We start from the raw sequence: 23,082 nt of genomic DNA, 5'->3' as shown, positions 1-23,082 counted from the left end.
GATGTGAAAGGGGAGCCCGTGTCCCCAACTTCCCAGCAAGGCTTGTGGAGAGCCCAGTTGAATCGCTGTTGGAAATGTGGTGGAGTTGCTGATGCTACTCAGGTGAACAGCTGTTCGTATCTAGACCTATCACCAAGTCAGGGCTTGCTTTGCAGCAAGAGGTAAAAATGGTGAAATTTTCATGAAGATTGAAAATAAACAAAACAAAATTGTGAGTTTTTTCCTCCTGGAGTGAAGTGTCTCGCCCTCACCAAACATTTATATTCCACACCCCTAGGTTTACTTTGCGGCAGGTGTAACTGCACCCCACTCCCTTACCCCTGTGCAAGTTATCAGTACCAAAATGGAGTCACTTATGTTAAACTCCAACAAAGTGAGTCTGGGATGCCATGAAGGCCTCACGCACATAGGCCTGTAAAAGGAACTGCCATGAAACACTTTCCCAGACCAGAAGCGTCTAGTTAAGCCACTTTTATGAAGACCCTCTCCTAGCAAAAGCTAGTACCACTAGTGAACAAAAGCCACCTTCTATAATAAGCTCCCACGACCAATGGTCTTCGTTTCACCTTGTGCATGATTCTCATTTCTGCCCTTAGAGACTTCCCAGAGTCGCAGCTCACATAGCCCGGGTTGCAATTCCTTGTGATTCCTGAATAAACTCTCTGGAGAGTTGATCTGTTTGTCATTCATTTTAGGTTGGCATCCCAAACCCCCTACAAGACAAACAAACAAAAACACACCACCCCAAAAGGCAGACTTACTGAGTGGGAGAAGGACGGAAGTGGGAAGAGACAGAACACTGCCTCCTCCTGGCCTAGAGTGCCGAAGGCAGGTGTGCCCAGCCAGGCCTCTTCAGCCTCTGCCTGCTCTGCTTTGTTCTTGTTCTTTTTATCGTGATAGTGGGGATCAAACCCAGGGCCTTGTACATGCTAGGTGCGTACTCTACCACTGAGCTACACCCCTAGCCCTTCGTATTTTTTACTGTTTGTTCTGTTTAGTTATGCGTGACAGCAGAACACATTTTGATTCATTGTATACAAATGGAGGACAACTTCTCATTTCTCTGGTTGTACACCATGTAGTCACACCATTTTTGTACTCATACATGTCCCTAGGGTAATGAAGTCCATCTCATTCCACCATCTTTCCTTCCCCCCACCCCTCCTCTCCCTTCATTTCCCTCTACACAATCCAATGTTCCTCCATTCTTCCCTTACCCCTACCCCTTTAGGTATCAGCATCCACCTTCAGAGAAAACATTCAGCCTTTGGTTTTTTGGGGGGATTGGCTTATTTCACTTAGCATGATATTCTCCAACTCCATCCATTTACCTGCAAATGCCATAATTTTATTCTTCTTTATGACTGAGTGATATTCTATTGTGTATGTATATCACAGTTTCTTTATCCATTCATCTGTTGAAGGGCATCTAGGTTGGTTCCACAATCTAGCTATTGTGAATTGAGCTGCTATAAACTTTGATGTGGCTGTGTCACTGTACTATGATAATTTATTTTTGCTTTTGAGACAGGATCTGGCTAAGTCGCCAAGGCTAGCCTTGAACTTGCTATCCTCCTGCCTCAGCCTTCAAAGTAGCTGGGATTATGGGCTTGTGACACCAAGTCCAGCTCTCTGCTCTTTTCCCTCAGGAACTACATTTCCCAGTCTTCCTTGTGCCCCAACTTCTAGGACTGCTGAGGATCAGAAGGCACAAAGGGTGACTGTGGGGTAGTTCTCCCCCACCCCTCCCCCATGCTTCAGGCGATGTCATCAGCCTTGTCCTGGGCTCCTCTGTTAGTCCCTCCTCTGCCCTGGACTCCAGTCACGTTGCCTACCACAGGGTTTCCCCACTCAGAGAATCTCTGGCATCTTCCTGCTGTCGTTGACCTTCAAGTTGCTTCACCATCCTGCCCAGTTTCTTAGCGACTCCATCACCTGTGCAGCCATTTCCCTATGTTAAATCCTCTCTGCTTCAAACACCTGGAGTACTTTCTGTTTTCCTGACTGGATGTTGACTGGTAGAGAAGGAAACCTTCCAAGTTAGGCAAAACTGATTCTAGAACACTGAGCCCTCTTTAAGTGGGTAGAATTCATTCAAAACATAATTGCATTGGAAAGAATGCAGGAGTGCACATCTGTAATCCCAGCCTGGGGAGGCTGAGGCAGGAGGATCATGAGTTCAAAGCCAACCTCAGCAACAGTGAGGCACTAAGCAACTCAGTGATACTCTGTCTCTAAATAAAATACAAAAACGGGCTGGGGATGTGGCTCAGTGGTTGAGTGCCCCTGGATTCAATCCCCAGGACCAAGATAAATAAATAAAGACTGAAAACACGAAGAAAAGTTATACTGTAAACATTTTGCATTGCTTTAAATTAGATACAAGGCTTAGTTCCCTATACATTCCCATTTACAGTATCATTTCATGATTTTGCATTCCCAAGATCCATTGCTCACTTTCTCTTCCTGATCCAGAATTTCCTTTAAGAAAATCTCTCTCTCTCTCTCTCTCTCTCTCTCTCTCTCTCTCTCTTTAATTTAAACAAAATATTTTTTCAAAATGTATACATATTTTAATTTACATATTCCAGTGAATCAATGTGAAATCAAAATTTACAATTACATGATCCTAAAAATTCCAAACATCTACCTCAGAATAATTGGTCTCTGAACAAGATTGAGATGTGCAATCCATGTAGTTTTTCCTCCAGGTGCTCAATTATTCCCTAAGTCAAGCACAGAATCTGTCTTTCATCAATTTCTCCAATGACTGGGACATTGTCACCTCATACAGTGTATAGCCCTAGCATGGCTCGTTTTACTCCCTGTGAAGAGCTGAACATGTGTTCATGGCTTTTATCCAAAATCAAGTTAATGGTCTGGTCAAAGCCTCTCAATGTTCCCACAATCTTCTCCCATCAGAAGTAATAAAGCGACAGTTCAGTTGATGTGGTTCTCCAAGGTGGACTCCTCCAAGGTGGGGTCAGGCTACTCGGCCTGGAGTTTTTGGACAACAAAGTGGTGCAGGTGACTGAAACCACTCTCTTGATTGAGCAGAGCTTCCCCCACATCTGAACACAGAATCTTCTAGGCAGAAATTGGTTCTGTGGGTAGCCATGTTGCCCTGACCTTAGCCATATGTTCAGAGGGCACATGACCCACTTTGTCCAATCAGAGCAAAGCCTAGAACTTTTATACAAGTTACCAAGATAAGATACTCTCTCTTTTGCTGGACTTGAACATGGGAGAATATGGGTCTATGGTTATTAGCAGCCATTTTTTCACTATTTGGATTCAGGAGGAAGCTAACAAAAAGCAGAGTAGAACCAGGTTATAAAATCTTCCTTTTAATATCTGGAACAAGTTTTGCCTTAAACCAGGTAGCTCTACCCTTGGACTTTAAGTTACATAAGCCAATAAATTCACATTTTTCCTCTGCCAGTTTGGGTTGGGGTTCTATGACCTGCAACCAAGAAAATTCTGACTGATCCTCTGTCTCTTGATGAGAAACTCTTCAGAATTCCACTTTTTGCAGTAGGAATGAGGGCTTGTCTGTGTTACTTTATGGGAGTTCATTTGCATATTCAGAGGCATGACTTTTCTGTAGATGGCATTCAATGTCAAAACGTTCCTCACTTGGAGGAGGTGTTAGAGGTGTGGAATGATCTTAATGCCAAAGAACCAAAATCTCACCAGGCATGGTGGCACACGCCTGTAATCCCAGTGGCTTGGGAGGCTGAGACAGAAGGGTCCCAAGTTTAAAGCCAGCTTCAGCAACCTAGCCAGATCCTGTCTCAAAATAAAAAAATAGAACAGGGTTAGGTTCAGTGGTAAAGTACCCCTGGGGTCTCCCTGGTACAGAAACAAACAAACAAACAAAAACCTTTAAGCCAGACATGGTAACCTGTAGTCCCAGCTACTTGGGAAATTAGGCAGGAGGATCTCTAGTCAGGAATTTGAGGCCAGCTTGGGCTTCAAATATATAGCCAAGAGTCAGTCCCCCAAAAAGGAAAAACTCTAGGCCACCTCACTTCAGCCACATCTTTCTCCTTTCATTCTGATAAACCTTATTTCTGCCCAAATACAGGTTTTCAGTCCCTGCCTTTCAGAAGCCCTATTTCTAAGTTTTGCCCACCCCGCAACCCAAGGCAGAAGCATTCTATCAGTTTATCAAGTTTCTCCTCATCTTCTTCCTCAGCACTGGGAAGGTTACCTTTCTTCCAGTATCTTGGGTGAATATTTCTGCCCATCAAGAGGAAGTGCCCTGTGGAAATTCTGCACCAAAGCCAAGAACTGCAAGTGCGATGTAAAAGAGGAAGACCATATTTGAAGTTTGACCAATGATCACTTTCCAGCCCCACCCTTTTGTCCCAGGTCTAGGAATACAGTAGGAAAACCACCTGGCCCTCCCTTGGGAAGGCCAGGAAGTTTAAACCACAAAAACTCCAGCTGCTCGCGGGAACCCTCATCCTGGCCATGTTCCCCTTCTCCTTTTAGGGAAAGTCAAAGCCATGTTCCCCTTCACCTTTCCATCCACATCTCCGTGCATCTGACCTGTTCTTCCTGGAAAGTTCCATCATGAAATGATAAGCCTTTCTATATATTCTTGGTACAGTATCATTAGTCTCAACATCTAAACCAGTTATGGCCAAGGGTTGATTTCACCCTCTGCCAGGAACCCAGGAAACCTGTGATTCACCAATTTCCTCCCCTTACCACGGCCAGGGAACTATAAGGTGAGAGGCCTGAATTATTGTCTGTCATGGAACAACTTTCCTGGACTCACAGTGGACTTTTTTTGTGTGTGCTGAGCCTCTGCAATTTCTGGGTACTTTGTCACTGTGGCAATACCTCACTTGCCCTGACTAATGTACATTAAATGTCTCTTGTTGTTCTTCCTTTGGTATTACTGCCTGTTCCTGCTCCCAAGACGCAGTGCACTTTGTCCTGATTATCTGCCAACACAACCCACTCATTGGGCATTCTTGGTGTATAATTCTTGTTCTGGCCACAAAGGCCTACAGAAGAACATCTGGGCACACTGGATTTTCTGCACCGAGGCAGTTACTGAAATTCTAACTGAGGGATCTGGGGGAAGGGAGTAGAAAGGTGAAAGACAGAATATGATCTTCTGTTATTTAATAGATTTGTGACTTTAGGAGAAATCTTGCAACTTTTCTTAGTCACTTCATCTAAAAAACAAAGCCTGCATAATGCTATTTATTAACAAAAATATACAGTTGGATTGGACATGGGAATCTTTTGAAATCCTTTTAACTCTGTGACTCTAATTCTAAAGATAATGGTAACAGTTTCAGTCTATTGGGTGCCTTCTCTCTGCAAAGCACAATTCATGTTATCTAATATAAACCTTATCCCTTTGACATGCTCTTGTTATCCTGATTTTCATTTGGGGAAACAAAAGCTCAGAGAAGTTAAGAAGTCTTCCTAAGGCTGCACAGCCAGTGAGAAGCTGAGAAGGGATTTGAACCCAGTGCCAAAGCCCAAGTGCACAGATTAGATGACCCTTCTGGCAGCCAGGTGAGCACAGCAAAGGGTCCAGGATGCCACTGCCATTCTCCAGACACTGCCCTTTCATGCCCATTGCCATTCCTGGTTCATTTGAGCTGGGGGCCAGAACTTTAGGCCTTTCTCTCCCATTAACCTTAGGACTTTGCATTCACCCCTCCGGCCTTGATCAGATCACCCCTCAGGCCTTGTCATACAACAGGTGCCAAGGATTTAGCTGGGCCTTACAAAAGCCACCATTACCTCTGGGCCATGATGCCGCGGCCACAGCTGCTATTCTTCCTCTCCTTCCTCCTCCTTTTCAACAGGAGCTCATTTTTCCTGGCACCAAAAAAACTTCTGGTAAGACAGCTGGAGGGTGCAGGTGCCTGGTCTGCTGTTGTCCTAAGGTCTGGGAGGCTGGGGTGGGAGAAAGCTGGAAGTGGGGCAGGGGCCGGCAGGGTGTTGGGTGGAGGATGTCTGGGAGAAAAAAAGACACCCTAGTCCTGGGAGCTGAGCCATGGTGGTGACCAGGTGCTGCCACCACAGAGGCAGATGTGACGCAGCCCCTAGCCCCTTGTTCAGGTGACACGACACTTTATTGAGCACCTATTAGATGTAATTTTTTTTTATTTTTTATTATTTTTTTTTCTTAGGAGAGGGCTGTGAACAAGACAGTTTAACACCCTTGCCCTCACGGAGCTGTGCAGGGAAGACCTTCCTAACAAAGTGGAAGTTAAGCAAAGACCTAAAGGGAGCACAGGTTTTCAAGGCAGGAACAAGGCAGGTGACCTGCAGCGTTTCAGGTGGGGGGACTGTGCCTCTGTATTCAAGGAATGGCCAAAAGGGGCAGTGGACACAAGCCATGAGAGCAGGATAGAGGGACCGGGTAGACAGTGTCCTCATGTGTCCAGCTATGGTGCGTTGCACGCCTGCAGTTCAGGAGGAGGGGTGAAGGAGCAGTAAACCAGAGACTGAAAGAGTGCCATCCCTGCTCTCACAGAGCTGAGTTCTAGCAGAAGATGATAGATTTTTTATTTTTTTGTACTGGGATTTGAACCCAGGGGCATTTGACCCCTGAGTCACATCACCACCCTTTTTAAATTTAATTTTATTTTAATTAATTTTTATTGTAAACAAATGGGATACATGTTGTTTCTGTCTGTACGTGGAGTAACAGCATACCATTTGTGTAATCATACATGTACATAGAGTAATGGTGTTTGAATCATTCTGTTATTTTTTCCTTCCCCCCACCCCTCCCACCCCACTTTTCCCTTTATACAGTCCCTCCTTCCTCCATTCTTGCCCCCCTCCCACCCCCCCATTATGTGTCATCATCCGCTTATCAGTGAGATCATTTTTGAGATTGGCTTATCTAACTTAGCATGATGTTCTCCAATTTCATCCATTTGCCTGCAAATGCCATAATTTTATCATTCTTTATAGCTGAGTAATATTCCATTGTATATATATACCACAGTTTCTTTATCCACTCATCAATTGAAGGGCATCTAGGTTGGTTCCACAGTCTGGCTATTGTGAATTGAGCAGCTATGAACACTGATGTGGCTGTATCTCTGTAGTGTGCTGATTTTAAGTCCTTTGGGTATAGGCCGAGGAGTGGGATAGCTGGGTCAAATGGTGGTTCCATTCCAAGTTTTCTAAGGAATCTCCACACTGCTTTCCAGAGTGGCTGCACTAATTTGCAGCCCCACCAGCAATGTATGAGTGTACCTTTCTCCCCACATCCTCTCCAACACCTATTGTTGCTTGTGTTCTTGATAATCGCCATTCTAATTGGGGTGAGATGGAATCTTAGTATAGTTTTTTTTTTGGGGGGGGGGTGCTGGGGATCGAACCCAGGGCCTTGTGCTTACAAGGCAAGCACTGTACCCACTGAGCTATCTCCCCGCCCCCTTAGTGTAGTTTTGATTTGCATTTCTCTTATTACTAAAGATGGCATCACCACCCTTTTTATGCTTTTATTTAGAGATGTGATCTTCTTGAGTTGCTTAGGACCTCACTAAGTTGCTAAGGCTGGCTTTGAACTTGTGAACCTCCTCCCTCAGCCTCCCCAGCCACGGGCGACTATTTGCTCTTTGAATGACCCCTGAAATCGTTCCAAGAGAGAGCTGAAGGGTGGTGATGATAGATGATGTAATATCCTAAGCCCCAGCACTGGGGATTATTGACGTTGGGGACTTGGGGACGGGAGGAGGTGTGAAGGTGACAATCAAGCTCAGATGGAAGGGTAAGTATCAGTTTATGGGACAGAAGGCTGCTGCCTCAGAAGTTCCTGAGCAGAGGCGGGAAAGTCTGGATTCCCATGGTGTGTGTTAGAAGCAACCTATTTTGAGGACACTAAGGGTAAATCTATAAAAACCCTGTAGTCACCTCCAGCGACAGTCTGTCCTGCAGTGTCCTCCTGCCCCCAGCTATACAGACATCCCCCCGCCCCGCCCCGTCCTCAGCTAGACACCAGGTGCCTGGCAGAGTGGGTGGTGGTGGGGAGCCCAGGAGAGTGAAGCGGGGCTGGGCTGTGGAGGAGCCGGTGGTGGGTAGGAGACCCGGGCCGCTGGTCTCTCTGCAGGAGAACGGAGAGATCTGCACTACGAACCAGAAGTGTAAGAGCGGGTGCTGCCGCAAGGGAGAAGAGAACTGCGAGTCGCACTGCACCACGAAGGGGTCCGAGGGCAGCAAGTGTCACACGGAGGTAGGTGTCGCCCTAGAGGGCATGGGGGAGGGGTGCGGAAGAATTCTCCACTTGGCCCATAAGTACAAACTGTCTGGGGAGCCTGTGGACCCCCCAGGGTGGAAGCTCACCCCGGAGCCTTGGCTCCTGGATGGGGCGGTAGGGGAAGGCATGCTTCACTTTCCACTGGGCTTTCCACCCTCCAAGGGTAGCGCAGTAGACGCTTCTCCCCATCCACGACGTCCTCTGGCCCCAGGTGTGACTGACTGGAGACCGGCGGAGGCAGCCTCCCTGCTGGGTGTGCACAGAGGGGTTGATGTGTCCGTGAAGTGATTTAAGAAGACATGAGGGCCCCCTTGGGGTCTGTGGATTTAGGACCGGGAGATGAGTTAACAAGCAAGCCTGCACCAGGGTCCAGCTGAGGAGGTCCTGAGCACTCCGGGGTCACCGGGAGAGGGCCATTCATGACTCTGAGCAGTGGGGAGGAGCCCGAGGGGTCCATTATCCCCAGCTTTCTTGCTCTGGGCAAGCAGTTGGACCTGGGATCCAAGCTGGGGCGGGCTAGGGGCTCCCCTCCCTAGGACTGAGAGGAGAAGCAACCTCAAGGTTAAGGTCAAAGTCCTGCTTTCCCCAGATTTTCTTCGGCTTGTATAACGAGTGTCCCTGCGGTTCAAACCTGACTTGTGTGTTTCCGAAGAATCAGAAAACATTTAAGCTCATCTATGGCAGTTGTGAGAAATATGTAAAGAAGACACATACGAGAACATGGTTCTAACGCTGCCCGCCTCTGCTGCCCACGCTCCTGCTACTCAGAACTGCGCCTTCCTGCCCGTGGCCCCCGGCCTTGCTAGCAGGGGACGGGAGGGGCGCTGATGTTCCATCATTGCATGAAGATCTTTCAGTGTTTGCTGCCGGCTGAGCTGGGCAGGTGTGGTACAGGTTGCTGGGGGGTTGGAGCAGGTGTGGGGGAAGCAAGAAAAGGCACTTGGGGTCTTTCTCCAGTTGGGGCATGAATGAAAGTCCCCCAGAGGAGAATTAAGATCCCCTCCCACCCCAGCTTCTGAAAGCCCAGTTTATATTTGGTTTCTTGGTTCCCCTGACTTGAAATTTCAAAAATGTGGAAGACGGTAATGAAATATATATGTGTACAAAGCTTTGCCAGAGTTTCCTGAGTACTTCCTGGGCCCCCCCCCGGGCGGGTCTGAGTGCCTGACACACATGATCTCTTCTAACTGTGTGACAAGCCTCTGAGGAGTCCGTGCTTCAACACCCATCTTTTACCGGCCGGGAAACCCACTTGCTCAAGGTCACACAGTTTGAAAGTCGTGAACCTGAACCTTCTGGGAGGCAGGAAGAGATAAGAAAGGAGAGCCAAGGAAGGAGAATGAGAAAAGAAAGTTGGTGCAGGGTGTGGGGTGGGAGAGAATGAGTCCAGAGGGGCTTAGGAAGTTTCGCTGGATGTCGGAGGCTTTCAGAGTCCCAGGAGAGCCTGCTTGTTTATGCCAAGTGCACCTTCCTCCAGGAAGCCCGTCATCTTGGGGTTACATTTTGGAGATGACCATTTCAGATAAGTCTCCATAGTCAGATACACCTCTGATTAAATATGCCCAGAGCTGAGCCAGGCGTCCTCTCTGGGATGTGGGACTTAAGATGCAAGAGCTCCGAAGTTGAAGTGTAAGCTGTGGTCGGACTTAAAGCACCCTTGTAAATCATGCTGCAGTGGAATATGAGAGCCGTACTGAATGTCCAGGCAACAGTGGACTGTCCTGGTGTGATGTGACTCTGCTCTCGGAGGGTCTATGAAACAACTCAGAAGGAGATGTGGCCATCTGGAAACTAGCCTCCAAGAATGTCCAAAGTCTTAAAGAGTTAGAGAACCCACAAGTAAACCCAAGTCTACATGGTTCACTAATTTTCCACAAGGGACACATAAGATACCATGGGGAATCATTATTCAATAAATGGTGCTGGGAAAACTGGACATCTACATGCAAAAGAATGAAAGTGGAACCTTGTCTTACACCATCCACAAAAAGCAACTCCAAATGGATTAAAGACCCACAAGTAAGACCTGAAATCCTACGGCTCCAAGAAGAAAACATGGGGGAACATAACATGGGTCTTGGCAAGGATTTTTTGGATAGGACACCAAAGCACGGGTAAAAAAAGCATGTTCAGTGAAAGATATACAAGTGGGACGTCATCAAACTAAAACATGAGTGTACAACAAAGGCAGCAATCCCCAAGGTGGCAAAGCAGGCCCCAAGAGAGATCAGGAGGAAATGTGTGAGCACTATGTGTCTGATAAGGGGTCAACCTCCAAGTTGTAGGAGCTCACACCACTCAGCCACAAAAAATGAATTAATGGGCAAAGGATCTGAATAGCTGTGTCTCTACAGAAATAAATATGGCAGCAGGTACGTGAAAAGGTGCTCAATACTATTAATCATCTGGGAAAGGCAAATTAAAACTACATTGAGATGTCACCTCCCTCCAGTAAGAATGGCTTTTATCAGAGTAACAGGGTTGAGAGGGCGAGGAGAAAAGAGAATATTTGGAAAAGGTTGGTGGGAATGTAGATCAGTGCAGTCACTGTGGAAAATAGTATGGAGGATCCTAGAGAAATTAAAAATGAAATTACCATGTGATCCAGCAATCCCACTTCTGGGTAGACATCCAAAGGAAATGGATAGTCATATTCCCAAGGTTCGTTGTGGTACTTTTCACAATAGCCAAGCTACAGAAACAACTGAAGTGTCTTCGGATGGACCAATGGATAAAGAAACTGTGGTACGCATATATAGTGGAATATTATTCAGCCCTACACAAGGAATTTCTGCCACTTGCAACAGCATGGTTGGAACTGGAGGACATTATGTTCAGTGAAAGAAGTCAGACACAGAAGAAAAAATGTGCTTGATCTCACATACATCTAGAGTCTAAAAATAAGTCAACACACAAAAAATCCAGTACAGAAAACACAAAGTGAAATGGTGATTCTAAGGAGAGTGGTGGTGTGGGAGGGGAAATGGGAAGATGGAGGTCAAAGGGCACAAAGTTGCAGTTACCCAGAATGAAGAAATTCAAGAGCACTAGGGTGTCACAAGGACTGCAGTTAATGATATTGTTCTGTGTGCAGGTAATTTGCTAAGAAGGCAGGTTTTATGTACTCTTACTGTAAAATAAGATAAGAAGGAAGAAAGGAAGGAAGGGAGGGAGGGAGAGAGTTAACCATTTAGGATGATGGGTGTGTTAATTTGCTTGGCAGTAGTAATCACATCACTGTGTTTGTGTCTAGCAGGATAAGTATATCAAATCGACATGTGGTACGTACAATTTTTAAAAAAGATTAATTTGGCCAAGTGCAGTGATGCCTGCCTGTAATCCCAGTGACTTGGGAGGCTGAGGCAGGAGGATCTCGAGTTAAAACCCGGCCTCAGCAACTTAACAAGGCCCCAAGCAACTCAGCTTAAAATGCAAAAAAGGGGTGGGGATGTGGCTCAGGGTTAAGGGCCCCTGGGTTCAATCCTGGGTACTAAAAAAAATTAATAAATAACTGTAAAAAGGACTGGAGATGTAGCTCAGTGCTTAAGCACCCCTGGGTTTAATCCTTGATAACCCTCCCCCAAAAAAATTAATTTGGGGAAATTTTAGTTTTTTGCAATATTGGATATTTTCATCCAGGGACATAATATGCCTTTAAAAAACCTTCAAGTCACTACTTAGTCACCCAATGTCCCCACTACAAGTTCCTGGGTACTCTCCAGGTAAGAGGGGTATTTAAGATTTTGCTTAGTAGAAGGGTGGTTGGTAGATGGGTGGGTGAATGAACAAAGTGAAGGGAAAAAAGGAAACATTCCAAAATCATATTTAATAGAATGTTCTTCAGGACATCTATTGGGGTGTAAACAGAATCATGTGCAGAAGTGTAGGAATAGGGGCCCAAAAGAGAAAATAATTTTTCATAGCCTTGCCACCTCATACTAAAGACAGTTACCTACAGCATGACATGTGCTGGTGTCTCATTAATTAGGCCTAACCTGGAAAACTTTTTTTTTTGAGTAATGCTTTTGCATACCAGTAGCAAAAAAGCCTCACATGAAACTGAAAACCTTTACATTTGCAGTTGAATTGTTATAAAAGCATTAAGTGGCCAACTGCAACATTAACAGTTGCTCTGTGTTGATGGTCTTGTGCCACCTAATCAGACTTTACGTTGTGTATGGTGATGTCTCAAAGATGTTAAAGGACTATCGTTGTAAGTTACGAAGGCCTCGCTTGAGTCCACACAGAATAAAAAAATCTAATAAAGCTTCAATATGTTGTTTATTAAAAAAAAAAAAAACCTTCAAGTCTTTGATGTCCTTTAATAAACATTGTTAACTTCAGGTGACATTTTTAAAGTGGCAAAAGAGAAAAGACATGTTGCTGACACAACTAATCTATTTCCATGTGTTGGTAAGAAAAAACTCTCCTCAGTGAATGGGGCCTTGCCAATTAAACCAACAAAAGACACGGTAAGAGGAGCTATGTCAGGTTTTTACTCAGAATGTAGGGGAGTTCATAGAAAAATGTGACTTTCGGAGGCAGGTAGAATTTGGAGCTTATAAAGCATCTACTAGGTGACGCCCGCTTCTCTGGTTTCCTGCCCTGATTTCCAGGAGTTCCTGGGGTGGGGATTTATGAGCATCCATTTTTTTGGGAGGTTCTGCTTTTAGGCCAATGAAGGGGTTCAGAAAAGAGCCTGTTGTCAAAAGGCTTGAGCTCAAAATATTTATGCCACCATGGTGTATTCTCTACCCCTTCACAGACCTGGAGGTTCCACTGCCCCTGTGGGAGAAGTGGTCACAGGGAGAGGCCCCTGCTGCCAGTCTAGGGACAGTTGTGGGCAGAAAATTCTCCGAGCTGTGACTGTCTCTCCTGTGCTGAGAAGAGGCACGGTCCAATGGAAGTAAAAAGTGAGCTATCTACATAATTTTAAGTTTTCTAACAGCTATTGAAAAAAAAAAAAAAAAAAGAGGAATCAACTTTGATGTTCTATTTTTGTTTCTAAGCTAATTTAAAAAATGTCATCATTTCAACACAATTTGGGATGTTTTATCTTCTTTTTCTGGTAATAAGTATTCATCATCCAGCTTATGTCTTATGCTTGCCTCCATCCAGACAAGCCTCATTTCAAGTGCCCAACAGCCATGTGTGGCTCACCCAAAGCTGCCCTATCAGTGTGGCACCACAGGGCCAAGGACTTTTTTTTTTTTTAATGGGCTCAAAGTTACAAACACCCCTGCTTCCATTCCAATGAATATCTAGCAGATTTAGAGAAAAGGTCACCCAGGACAGGGAGCTCCTGGGGTTAGGATGGGGTTAGGATGGGAAGGCGGAAAGGGTCAGTGAAAGGCTGCAGCCTATGGGACATCTTTATGCGAATTTTTAAAAAGGGACTGCTGGGCTCCAGGCGCGATGAGAGGAGGCGTGGCAAGGCAGACAGCCAGAGGACAAAGTGCTCCCTTCCTTCCAGACACCCTGTGTCCTGTCAGGTTCAGGGCAGCTGAACAAGAACCACTTGGGTATTTCAAGTAGGAGGGATCTAACAGAGGGAAACAGGGCTGGGGTCTTGGCCACTTGCTTCGGCAGAGCCTGACTCTCCATTCACTCCTGGAAACCAGGGACATTCGCCTCTTGTCCTTTGCAGTCTAAAACACAGTGCTGGGGCGCTGTGGTCACCGAGGTTACTTGAAGAAGACAGGACTGTCGTTTTCTCCCAGAGCTGTCTGGGCACCAGGGAGCGAGACACCCCCTAAAGTACAATGGTGGAAGCCCCTCTTGTTGAGCAGCGACTCCTGTGTGGTGGACTCTGTTACTGGTTTCCCAGGGTCACAGCCTTGCCCTCCTCCCCCTTAGCTGAGTCCCAGCATTGTCTGGCCAACAAAGTGCCAACCCAGGAGAGGGGGGATTAGTTGGCCACGGGGGTCCCGCTCACTCCCCGAGCCTTCCTTGCATCTATGGTGGTCAGTGCCCGTTTTCACCTTCACCTCATGAAGAGAAGTCTGCCTGGAGGCTTTTGGGAAACATGAGAAGAAGGGATGCTCCTCGTCCCCCACCCCGCACTTCCTGCCTTTGGCGACCGTGAAAGGTCGCACTGCCACCAAGGCCTTGGCAACTGTGGAGGGAGGGTTCAGACAACTGCAGGCCTGCCAACACGGGCCCTAGACTTCTTGGTCCTTGTTTGTTTAAACTATAATTACTTGGGTTTTTACTGCTTACAGCTGAACACAGCCCTAACTCATAGATTCATGGTTACTGAAGGACCTGGAAAATAACAACCCCCAGGGAGAAAGGGAGAGTAATGGGCTGTGAACGTGTTGCCACTTTCCTTCTCTACAGCCCGTCCCCTGACTGCCCACGGCCTCCCTCCAGCCATAACCAACACGTTTCCTGCCAGGACTCAGCCCCTCTAAGCCCCATAAAACTCAGACCCTTATTGTAGCCAGTCGCCATTGTCCCTCTTGAAAACGTAACCCTCTACTGATTAGTAAGGCCTTACTGATCCACTGAGGTCCGTCTCCGGTCTTTTTCTTTCTGTGTTCTCTTTCATTTGCCTTCAGTTACTAGGGGATTCACTGATCCCAAAACTGCAGCATCCTGGGCTGGGGGGCATCTAAATTTCATTTCGTTCCCTATCCCCTACCCTTTATGTAAATCTCCTCTCCCGTGTCCCCACCACCCACGGACCATTGAACTTCTGCCTGCACGCAGTGGTGACGGGGACCTCACTACCACCTAAGGCAACTCATGTTTAATGGCTCCCGAGGGGTATGCAATTTGCGTGTGTGTGTGTGTGTGTGTGTGTGTGTGTGTGTGTGTTGCTGGGGATTGAACCCAGGGCCTTGTGCCTGCTAGGCAAGGACTCTACCACTGAGCTACATCCCCAGCCCTTCTATTTTTGAATTATGCAAAAATTAAATTTGCTACAATCTCTGCCCATTTTTCTCAGTGTGCATGTTGACAAAGAGCAGGGAGTCACAGAAAGGGTAGGGGTGAAGTTAGGTGGGTATAGTGCCACCTTTGTCTAATTATGCGATATTGGGCAATATCCTTATCCTCTCTGAAACTCAGTCTCTTTGTCTATGAAATAGAGATGATAAATTCTCCCCCCACCAGGATCATTGTGAGGATTTGCTAGGACAGAGATTGAGCCCAGAGCGATTGTGATCTGACCCGTGTTGGTGGTCTGACACATGGTTGTGTAAGCTGTCACATCAGAAATCTGGGTGAGAACCAGGACAGGGACTGGAGAGTTCTAATGGAGGACAACAGGGCAGCAAATTAGAACTAATTAACCCTTAGCCATTAGAAGTCCCTGCCAGAGGTGTGTGTGTGTGTGTGTGTGTGTGTGTGTGTCTGCCTGTCTGCCTATCTCTCTGGGAATTGCAGGGACATCCCAGGTGCATCCCCGAGGTGGGTAATTGCTCCAAGAAATGAAGAAGTTCGCAGCCCAGCTGGACCTTTTCACAACCTTGTCTCTAGTCCCCAATCTACTCAAGCACATCCTCCCTGGGCCCAAAGCTTCCCTCCATCGTGGGCCTGTTGGACACCTGCCCTGGTGGGCCAAGGCTTGATGCAGCATCAAGGGGGACCCTTACCCAGCAAGAACACACAGGAAGGAGCAGGGAAGGTTTGCAGGCAGGTTTTATTGCTGAGAACCCAATTAGGTGACAGAGGTGCTGGTCAAGGAGGTAGCCAGCTCGGGAGAAGAGGTAGAGCTTGGGGAAGGGTCCTGTGCAGCCTGCCGGGCTAGGTGCAGGAGTGGGGTGGTCTCACTCCTTGGTGCGGCCAGCATCGAGGCAGACACCGTAGTTGGTGTTGGTGATGGCTCCAATAATGGTCTTGTCCGATTCGCAGGTCAGGCCCCGCTCACAGGGACACTTGTAGTAAATCCCATAGATTGTCTGCAGAGACAAACCAGTGGAGTCACAGACAATGGGGAACTGCTTTCGGCATCATTTGCCCCCTGCCTGGAGGGAGAACCAGCAGACTGGTCCCTTTTCAGAGAGTGTTTCTCCCAATGGCCTCTCCAGGGGCCACTATGGACCAGGGAGGCCCAGCTTCTGGTCTCCACTGTGACTCACTTGCTCTTACTAACTTGATCTCTTTTGGGGAGCCTTTATTTACCCACCCATGAAATGGGAATAACAAATGCTTGCCCCACCCATCTCCGTGGCCAGCTATGGGGTGGAGGTGTGGTAGACGGGACCGTGCTTTGACACCTGTTGATGTCCTTCTGCTCACCCCCTCAGCATTCGACACTCAGGCAGAGCCTCTGCCTGGACCCCAGCCCAAGCCTCAAGGGCCATCCTCTCCCCCTCTGGCCAACTCCCCCGTCCTCACCTTGGGCGAGCACTCGCTGTTCTCGCTGGCCTTGGGGGTGCAGCGGGCCACGCCTAGGGGGCTGAAGTGTTGGCAGCAGCTGCTCTTGCACTGGGCGCTGTTCAGGCAGATCTCGCCATCTTCCTGCAGCGGCAGACAGTAAGCCCAGTGCCCTGCCCCTTGCTCCTTCCCCACTGGGCCTCTGTCCCACTCAGCACCCCGACACTACCTCCCTCGTGTGTGAAGGAGTCCAACTCTTGGGTCTGGTGGCCTCTGCATTCCCCACGTGAGGAGCGGGGCAGGCAGTGTGGTGGCAGAGGGGCAGTGGGCTGGGTTGGAAGCCAAGGGCTCTAGTACTGGTTGTAACTCCCACCTCCCTGGGCCTCAGGGATCCCTTCTGGAGGTTGCGGAAATGGCCTCCAAAACAGGGTCTCCCAATGGCTCCAATTCCCACACTCCTTTGAGGAGTCTGTGAAAATTGAAGTCCATCGCCCCCCCAGACTCTCCCTCCCGCCACAGTCTTTTGCATAGCATCACAGGGGCGTCCTGGACCCTCCAAGCCTGTTCCTGCCAGGAGAGAAAGGACCATGGCACTGGGTGGCTGCCTTGTGGGACTGTGACCTGTGGCAGAGGTGCTGTGGGGCTGGCCCTCCCGAGTGCCAGTCCAGCGCCACACCTTTCCAGCTTAGGCCGGTGCTAAACTTCTCTCTGTGTGACGACGGTTGGTGAGAAGGGTCTCGCAGAGGTAGTGAGGCACTCAGAACCGAGTCTGGCACACAGGACGTGAGCCGCTGCAGGTCGGAAGCCAGGATCACGGGTGCAGCTTGCTCTTTCTCTCTCTCTCTCTCTCTCCCATCCCCCCCTCCACCCCCCCCTTTTTTTTCTGATATTGAGGATTGAACTTAGGATGCTTAACCCCTGAGCCACATCCCCAGTCACTTTTATATTTTATTTAGAGACAGGGTCTTCCTGAGGTTGCTTAGCATCTCGCTAAGTTGCTGCGGCTGGCTTTGAACTCACAATCCTCCTACCTCAGCCTCCCAAGCTGCTGGGATTACAGGGGTGGTGCCACCACCACCCCCTCTCCACCTCCCCGACACAGGAAAGATTTCTAGAGCTTGGGACCCTCTGAGCCAGGGTTCCAGGTGGGGCCCAGGCTCTGGTTTTGTAAAATGGCCCCCTCACAGCCAGGCCCAGCAGCCACCCAGTGCCAGGTTTCTTCACTCTGGGCAGGGATGGTCTTGGAGGGTCCTGGATGCCCCTGTGATGCTGTGTAAAAGTCTAGGGGAGGGAAGAGTCTTGCAGGATGCTGGGCCTCAGCCTTCACAGGCTCCTCAGAGGCTGGAGCTGGAACCACCGGGAGACCCTGCTGGGGGCCAGCTATGCGTATCCAGATGGGATCGCCGAGGCCCAGGGAGGCAGTACAGCCAGTACTACAGCCCTCAGGGTCTGCTCTGGCTCAGGCGGTTACTTCTCACACCAGACTTTCCACCTGCTGGGACCCCATGGGTCCCAACCCCAGCCCAGGGCCACTTCTTTGCCACCACACTGCTCTGAGCATGCCCCAGCCTGAATCTGGCATTGTCCATTAGTCTTTTGGGGGGCACCCTGGGAAGAGGTACACGATGGAGCTGAGCAATCAAGGGAAAGAGGCCCCAGGCAACTCCAGCTGAGGACATCAGAAGCCACGATGCAAACTCACAAAATCCTCACTTGGAGAATCAGAAGTCACCTCCCCTGGCGAGCCCCTTACCAGGTTGATGACGATTCCCCGGGGGTCAGGAGCTGCATAGGCCACTGCGAGGGTGACAAGCAGAAGGACAAGGACCTTCATGACGAGTGTACAGCTGGTGTGGGTAGCAGCCGGCAGGTCAGGTGGCAGAAGACAGAGCTAGCTGGGGTGGTGGGACCTTAAAAGGGGCCCTGTCCACATGTGACCCACCCTCTGCATTCCACAGGGCCTGCCGTGAGCAGAAGCACAGCTGTGGCCAATCTGCTGGGGGCAGGGGAGGTCCTGATAAGGTGGCTAGACAGACATCTGGTGTCTGTGTGTGTGTGCACGTGTTGTGTGTGTGCGTGCATGTGAGAGGAGAGAGAGAGAGAGAGAGAGAGAGAGAGAGAGAGAGGTGGCATGAAGCTGGGTGTGTTTCAGTGGTGCAGGAATGTACAAGGCCCTGGTTCGAACCTCAGTACTGCAAAAAAAGAAAAAGGAAGGGAGAAAGAAAGAAAAACATTGGACTTTTCACACTTAGGTGTACCAGTGTTAGCCGCCAAGTTATCTAACTGTTCTGGCTCAGTCTTCTTATCTGTCAATGAGGATAATTTCAAGCACTGTGAGAGTCAGCACACATATGTGTGTTAAATGAATTAATACAATTATGTAGTTAGTAAGCCCTATCTATGTTACATAGGACCACACACACAGTGCTTGGGGCAGGTCTGGTTTAGGTTGAATACTAGTTGCCCCACGACCCTGAAGTCCTGGGCGGTGCAGGGGCTGGGGTAGGGCATGAGAGGCAGCCGGGAGTAAGGGCCCAACTACATCCTGTGTCCTAGGTGCCTCACATGCTCCAACCCAGTCCCAGCCCTGCCTTTGGCCCCACTCAAACCCAGTGTCTGGCAGTGCCTGGCTCCGGTCAGGAGGGATCACAGTCTCCCTATCGTCCCAGGTCTCTTGGAGAATCTCAGGCAGGCACAGGTTCCTGGGGTTGGCCAGCTCCCCGGCCCGGGCCAGGGTCTGTGTGTTCTCTGTCTGGCCACCGCCTTCTGCCCTATTCCAGCAGGCTGCCCACAGAGTGATTCGGACCCTCAGGAGGTCCTTCTCCAGTGACCGCTCCTCTTTCCTTCCTACCTCACTCGCCATCTGCAACTGCAACATCCTTCTAGTTAAGGCTTCCACTCCTGCCACCCCCAAGGCCACATTTTGGCATGAGCAGTCACTGGTCCTGGAGGAGAATGGGAAGGTCTCCTGAACCTCAGGTGGAGCAGGGGCCGCAGGCTGGGAAGGGTACAGCTGCCTGAGTGGACTCAGGTGTGCAAACAGAGCAGGCTCCCTGGAGGTCAGGTCGCTGTGCCCAGAGCACACTTTCCCACCCCGTCCTCGAGGACGGGAGCCCCAGATTGGGCGACCTGAAGCACAGCTTCCATTCTGTGCTTCAAAACACAATACTCACTAGCTCCTTGACCTTGGATGAGTTATTCAAACTTCGCAAGCTTCTTGAGCCTCAATTCCCTTATCCACCTAAAGGGGATGAGGACTCCTACTTAAGGTCAGGATCAAATAAATGGAAGTATATGGAACCTCTTGGACACTCCCACTACATTTCAGGTACTCAGCTCCTGTGATACCACCTTCATCCCTCACCCCTGAATCCCTGGGACATGGGACATGGAGGGACGAGCCAGGAGAGCCTCCAAATAAGAGAAGCCCACCTACTTGCACAGAGGCAGAAAGGAGCACTGTTCTGTCCCTTGTAGGGAAGTTGGTGTTTGAAACCACTTTCCCCTGAGCTCAGCCTGAACCCTTTTTCCTCTACCTGCTGCCCATTCCCATCTGCAGCCCCTGCCCGTGGGAGGGGAGCCACAGGGAGGTCATCATGGTGCCTTCTCCCAAGGCCAGAGGCTGCAGGGGGAACCAGAGGAGCTGTGGAAATGCACCAGTCCTGTCCCCAGCAGCTCACTGCCAAGGTCCCAGAGGACCGAGACCGGAGGTTTTCCCCTTACAAACGCAGAGAGCAGCAGAGAGGACTCTGACAGTTCTATGTGCTTCCAAAATGTAAGCAATCTTTGTACCCAAACCCCTAAACATTAGCCAGCCTTCTAATCTAAGAGAGTTTGGGGGCTGGGGTGTAGATCGATGGTAGAACACTAGCTCAGCATGCCCAAGGCCCTGGGTTTGATCCAGAGCACTGCTAGATAAATAGGGTTTAATTCTGGAGGTTTTTCCCCGCAAGAAACCCATGCAAAAGACAAACAACCCCAAAACGAACTGGGTACAGTAGCACACTGTAGTCCCAGTCACTCAGAGGCTGAGGTGGGAGGATCACTGGAGCCCAGGATTTTGAGTCCAGCCTGGGCTGCAGAACCAGACTGTCTTTAAATAAATAATTAAGTTAAAAATTTTTTAAATTTAAAACTGAGCTCATTCAATCATATGGGACAATTTCTGGCATAATGTTGAACAAGAAAAGCCATAAACAGAAGAACACAGACTGTACCACCCATTTACCAGAAGTCAAGAAGAGGCAAAACTCACAGACAGAGATGAAAGTTGCCAGAGCGATTACACCAGAAGGGATACCGACAAGAGGGGGCACAATGTGATGGGCTGACGGGCTGGACTCCATGGGAAGGTTACAGGCCAGGCTATGTGGGCAATGACCACACAGACTCCATTTTACCTTGAGACTCCATGTTACGTAGGAAATGCTTCTCCCATGGGAACACCCTGCCTCTTACCCATCATCAGTCACTTAGCATGACATGTGTAGCAATGACAATTCTTATATAATGAAAAATTGTTCTCTTTTTGATTCCCATTTTTCCTAAACAATGTACCATGTTAACAGTGATGTCGACAGTGATTGTCTAGATGTTAGTAACCATTCTTTAGTTTGTACCTAAGTAAGGTCATTTTGACCCACTTTCCCCTCTGCTAATGATTTCAGACCTCATGATGTTAGATTGTAATTTTGAATCACAGCAACAGACACTTATGATTGATGTACTGATTTATGGTATAAAAATCCCTGTAACCCTGTGGTCGGGGCTGTTCTCCCAGTAGCCATTTTTGAGGCGTTGTGTGAGACGGCTGGCCAGCCGGCTAATAAAGACTCTCAGATTTGGACTTCTCAGTGGTGATCGGTCTGTTCTTAAGTTGCGCCCCATAACATTTGCAGGCCCCAGCGAGATCCTCACTGCCTGGTGGGTAACCACTGCTCACCACTGACCTGGGAACTCCTGCGGAGGGGAGAGGCACGAACGTTGCTCCTAGGGGAAGGCCTCTGAGAGATGTTCCTCAGCCCCAGGCTGCACGGTCTGTGGAGCCCCGCACCAGGACAGAACTAAATTCTCCAAGACAGTCACCTGTTTCTGCACCCCTGGGGGACCTGTAAGTCTGTTCCTGGTGGATCTGCATCCAGGGACTCTGAGGAAGGCTGGACACAGCATTACTTCCTGAGTCCGGGACTGTGGTAAGACATTGCCCAGGCCCTCAGGTCAGGAATCAGGAGTGGCCACTTGTCATTGTTTTTGGCATCTTACCTGTTCTCTGTTTGTTCGTCTTTTTCTGTTTTTTGTTACCCTTGAGTGTGAACATGGGTCAGTCTCCCTCATATTGGTCATGCACATCCCTTTGATGTATATTGACCAATTTCTAGGAATTCCAGAGAAGGACCACTGACTATAGGACCTGGTATGACATCTTTTCTCTCTCTAAATTCTGTGAGAGAGAATGGCCAACTTTCATGGTCAGATGGCCCCCTCAGGAGACCACCAAATTGTCTTTGGGCAACCTGGACATCGTGATCAAATGTCTTATGTTCAAATTTTTTAAAAAATAGTTTAAAAGGTTTTTAACTATGTTCACTAAAGCTTACATTAAAATGTAAACTGCTGCCAACAATAACTTCCAACTATTGGAGTTGGTCCACCAAAATGCCAGGCTAAAATTTTAATGACTGCTATCCAAGAGACCAGAAAAAACAGTTAAAAACAAGACCCCAACCTGAGGGGGCTCTCCCAAGGAGACCAATGGAAGCAGCTCCCTTGCTGTCTCTTTGGGAAACTCCTTCAGGGAGGGATTAGGCATGACCTTTGTCTATATTCTCTTGATTCTTTTCATCTCTGATGAGCAGGACTACATCAGAATGAAAACTTCTAAAATTCTATTTTTTATGACTGGGGTTGTGGCTCAGTGGTAGAGCACTTGCCTAGCATGTGTGAGGCACTGGGTTTGATTCTCAGCACCGCATATACATCAATCAATAAATAAAATAAAGGTCCATCAACAACTAAAAAATTTTTTTAATTCTATTTTTTTAAGTTCATCATTTTGATCTGGTGCACTAGGTTAATTTTTTGATCAGACCTATTCTATCCAACTATAAAGTCTTTCTAATGCTGTTTCATTCAGAGGCCAATGTACAGGATTAACTCACAATCTAATGGGTTTTTAAAAATAAGCTACAAGGCCTTTGTCTGTTCATTACATGTATATGTATACTGGTGAATTATCATGTCTACATATGTTTGGTACCAAAATTTGACAGATGAGCTCATACGTTAAAATTTTAAAAATGGATCCAAATGCCTTTGAGTCACATGATTTTTAAAGGTTTTTAAATTGGGTAAACAAAAAGTATGGCTTTCAAGTTACTAACAGTTTTTTTTTTCTAGGTGGTCAAAAAAAAAAAAGAAAAAAATGTTAATTTTATAAAATGTCTAATATTCATTGTGTCTAGATTTTTCTTCAACAGGGAAGAAATGACTGATGCTGTCCAATACACTTTTCT

At 48.0% G+C, this 23,082-nt stretch overlaps 2 protein-coding genes across 8 annotated transcripts in view; one reads left to right on the top strand and one right to left on the bottom strand.

The window, feature by feature from the left end:
* The window catches only part of LOC306666609 (colipase-like protein 2), a 48,504-nt gene that overhangs the window by 5,710 nt on the left and 19,712 nt on the right, over positions 1-23,082 (top strand). Inside the window, exons 3-4 of one of the 3 annotated variants that reach the window (XM_079148789.1) lie at positions 8,102-8,224; positions 8,838-9,259. In XM_079148789.1, coding sequence (XP_079004915.1) covers positions 8,102-8,224; positions 8,838-8,978 — 264 coding nt within the window. In that variant the 3' untranslated portion in view covers positions 8,979-9,259. The other 2 variants (XM_079148791.1, XM_079148790.1) reach the window with 2 other exon arrangements.
* On the bottom strand, positions 13,145-21,993 carry CLPS (colipase). 5 transcript variants are annotated; one of them, XM_079148796.1, is made up of 5 exons: positions 19,422-21,993; positions 18,829-18,901; positions 18,273-18,531; positions 16,592-16,714; positions 13,145-16,152 (listed from the first exon to the last, which is right to left on the bottom strand). In XM_079148796.1, the coding sequence occupies exons 3-5, from the start codon at positions 18,402-18,404 to the stop codon at positions 16,021-16,023; spliced, it is 387 nt and encodes a 128-aa protein (XP_079004922.1). In that variant the 5' UTR covers positions 18,405-18,531; positions 18,829-18,901; positions 19,422-21,993; the 3' UTR covers positions 13,145-16,020. The 5 variants fall into 5 exon arrangements, with proteins under 5 accessions (XP_079004922.1, XP_079004919.1, XP_079004920.1 ...); XM_079148793.1 differs by having other exon boundaries at positions 18,273-18,367; XM_079148794.1 differs by having other exon boundaries at positions 18,324-18,367.

The sequence above is a fragment of the Sciurus vulgaris genome, assembly GCF_902686455.1.
Source record: "Sciurus vulgaris genome assembly, chromosome: 7".
Taxonomy (NCBI): Eukaryota; Metazoa; Chordata; class Mammalia; order Rodentia; family Sciuridae; genus Sciurus; species Sciurus vulgaris.
This window is presented reverse-complemented; position numbering and strand designations above follow the sequence as displayed.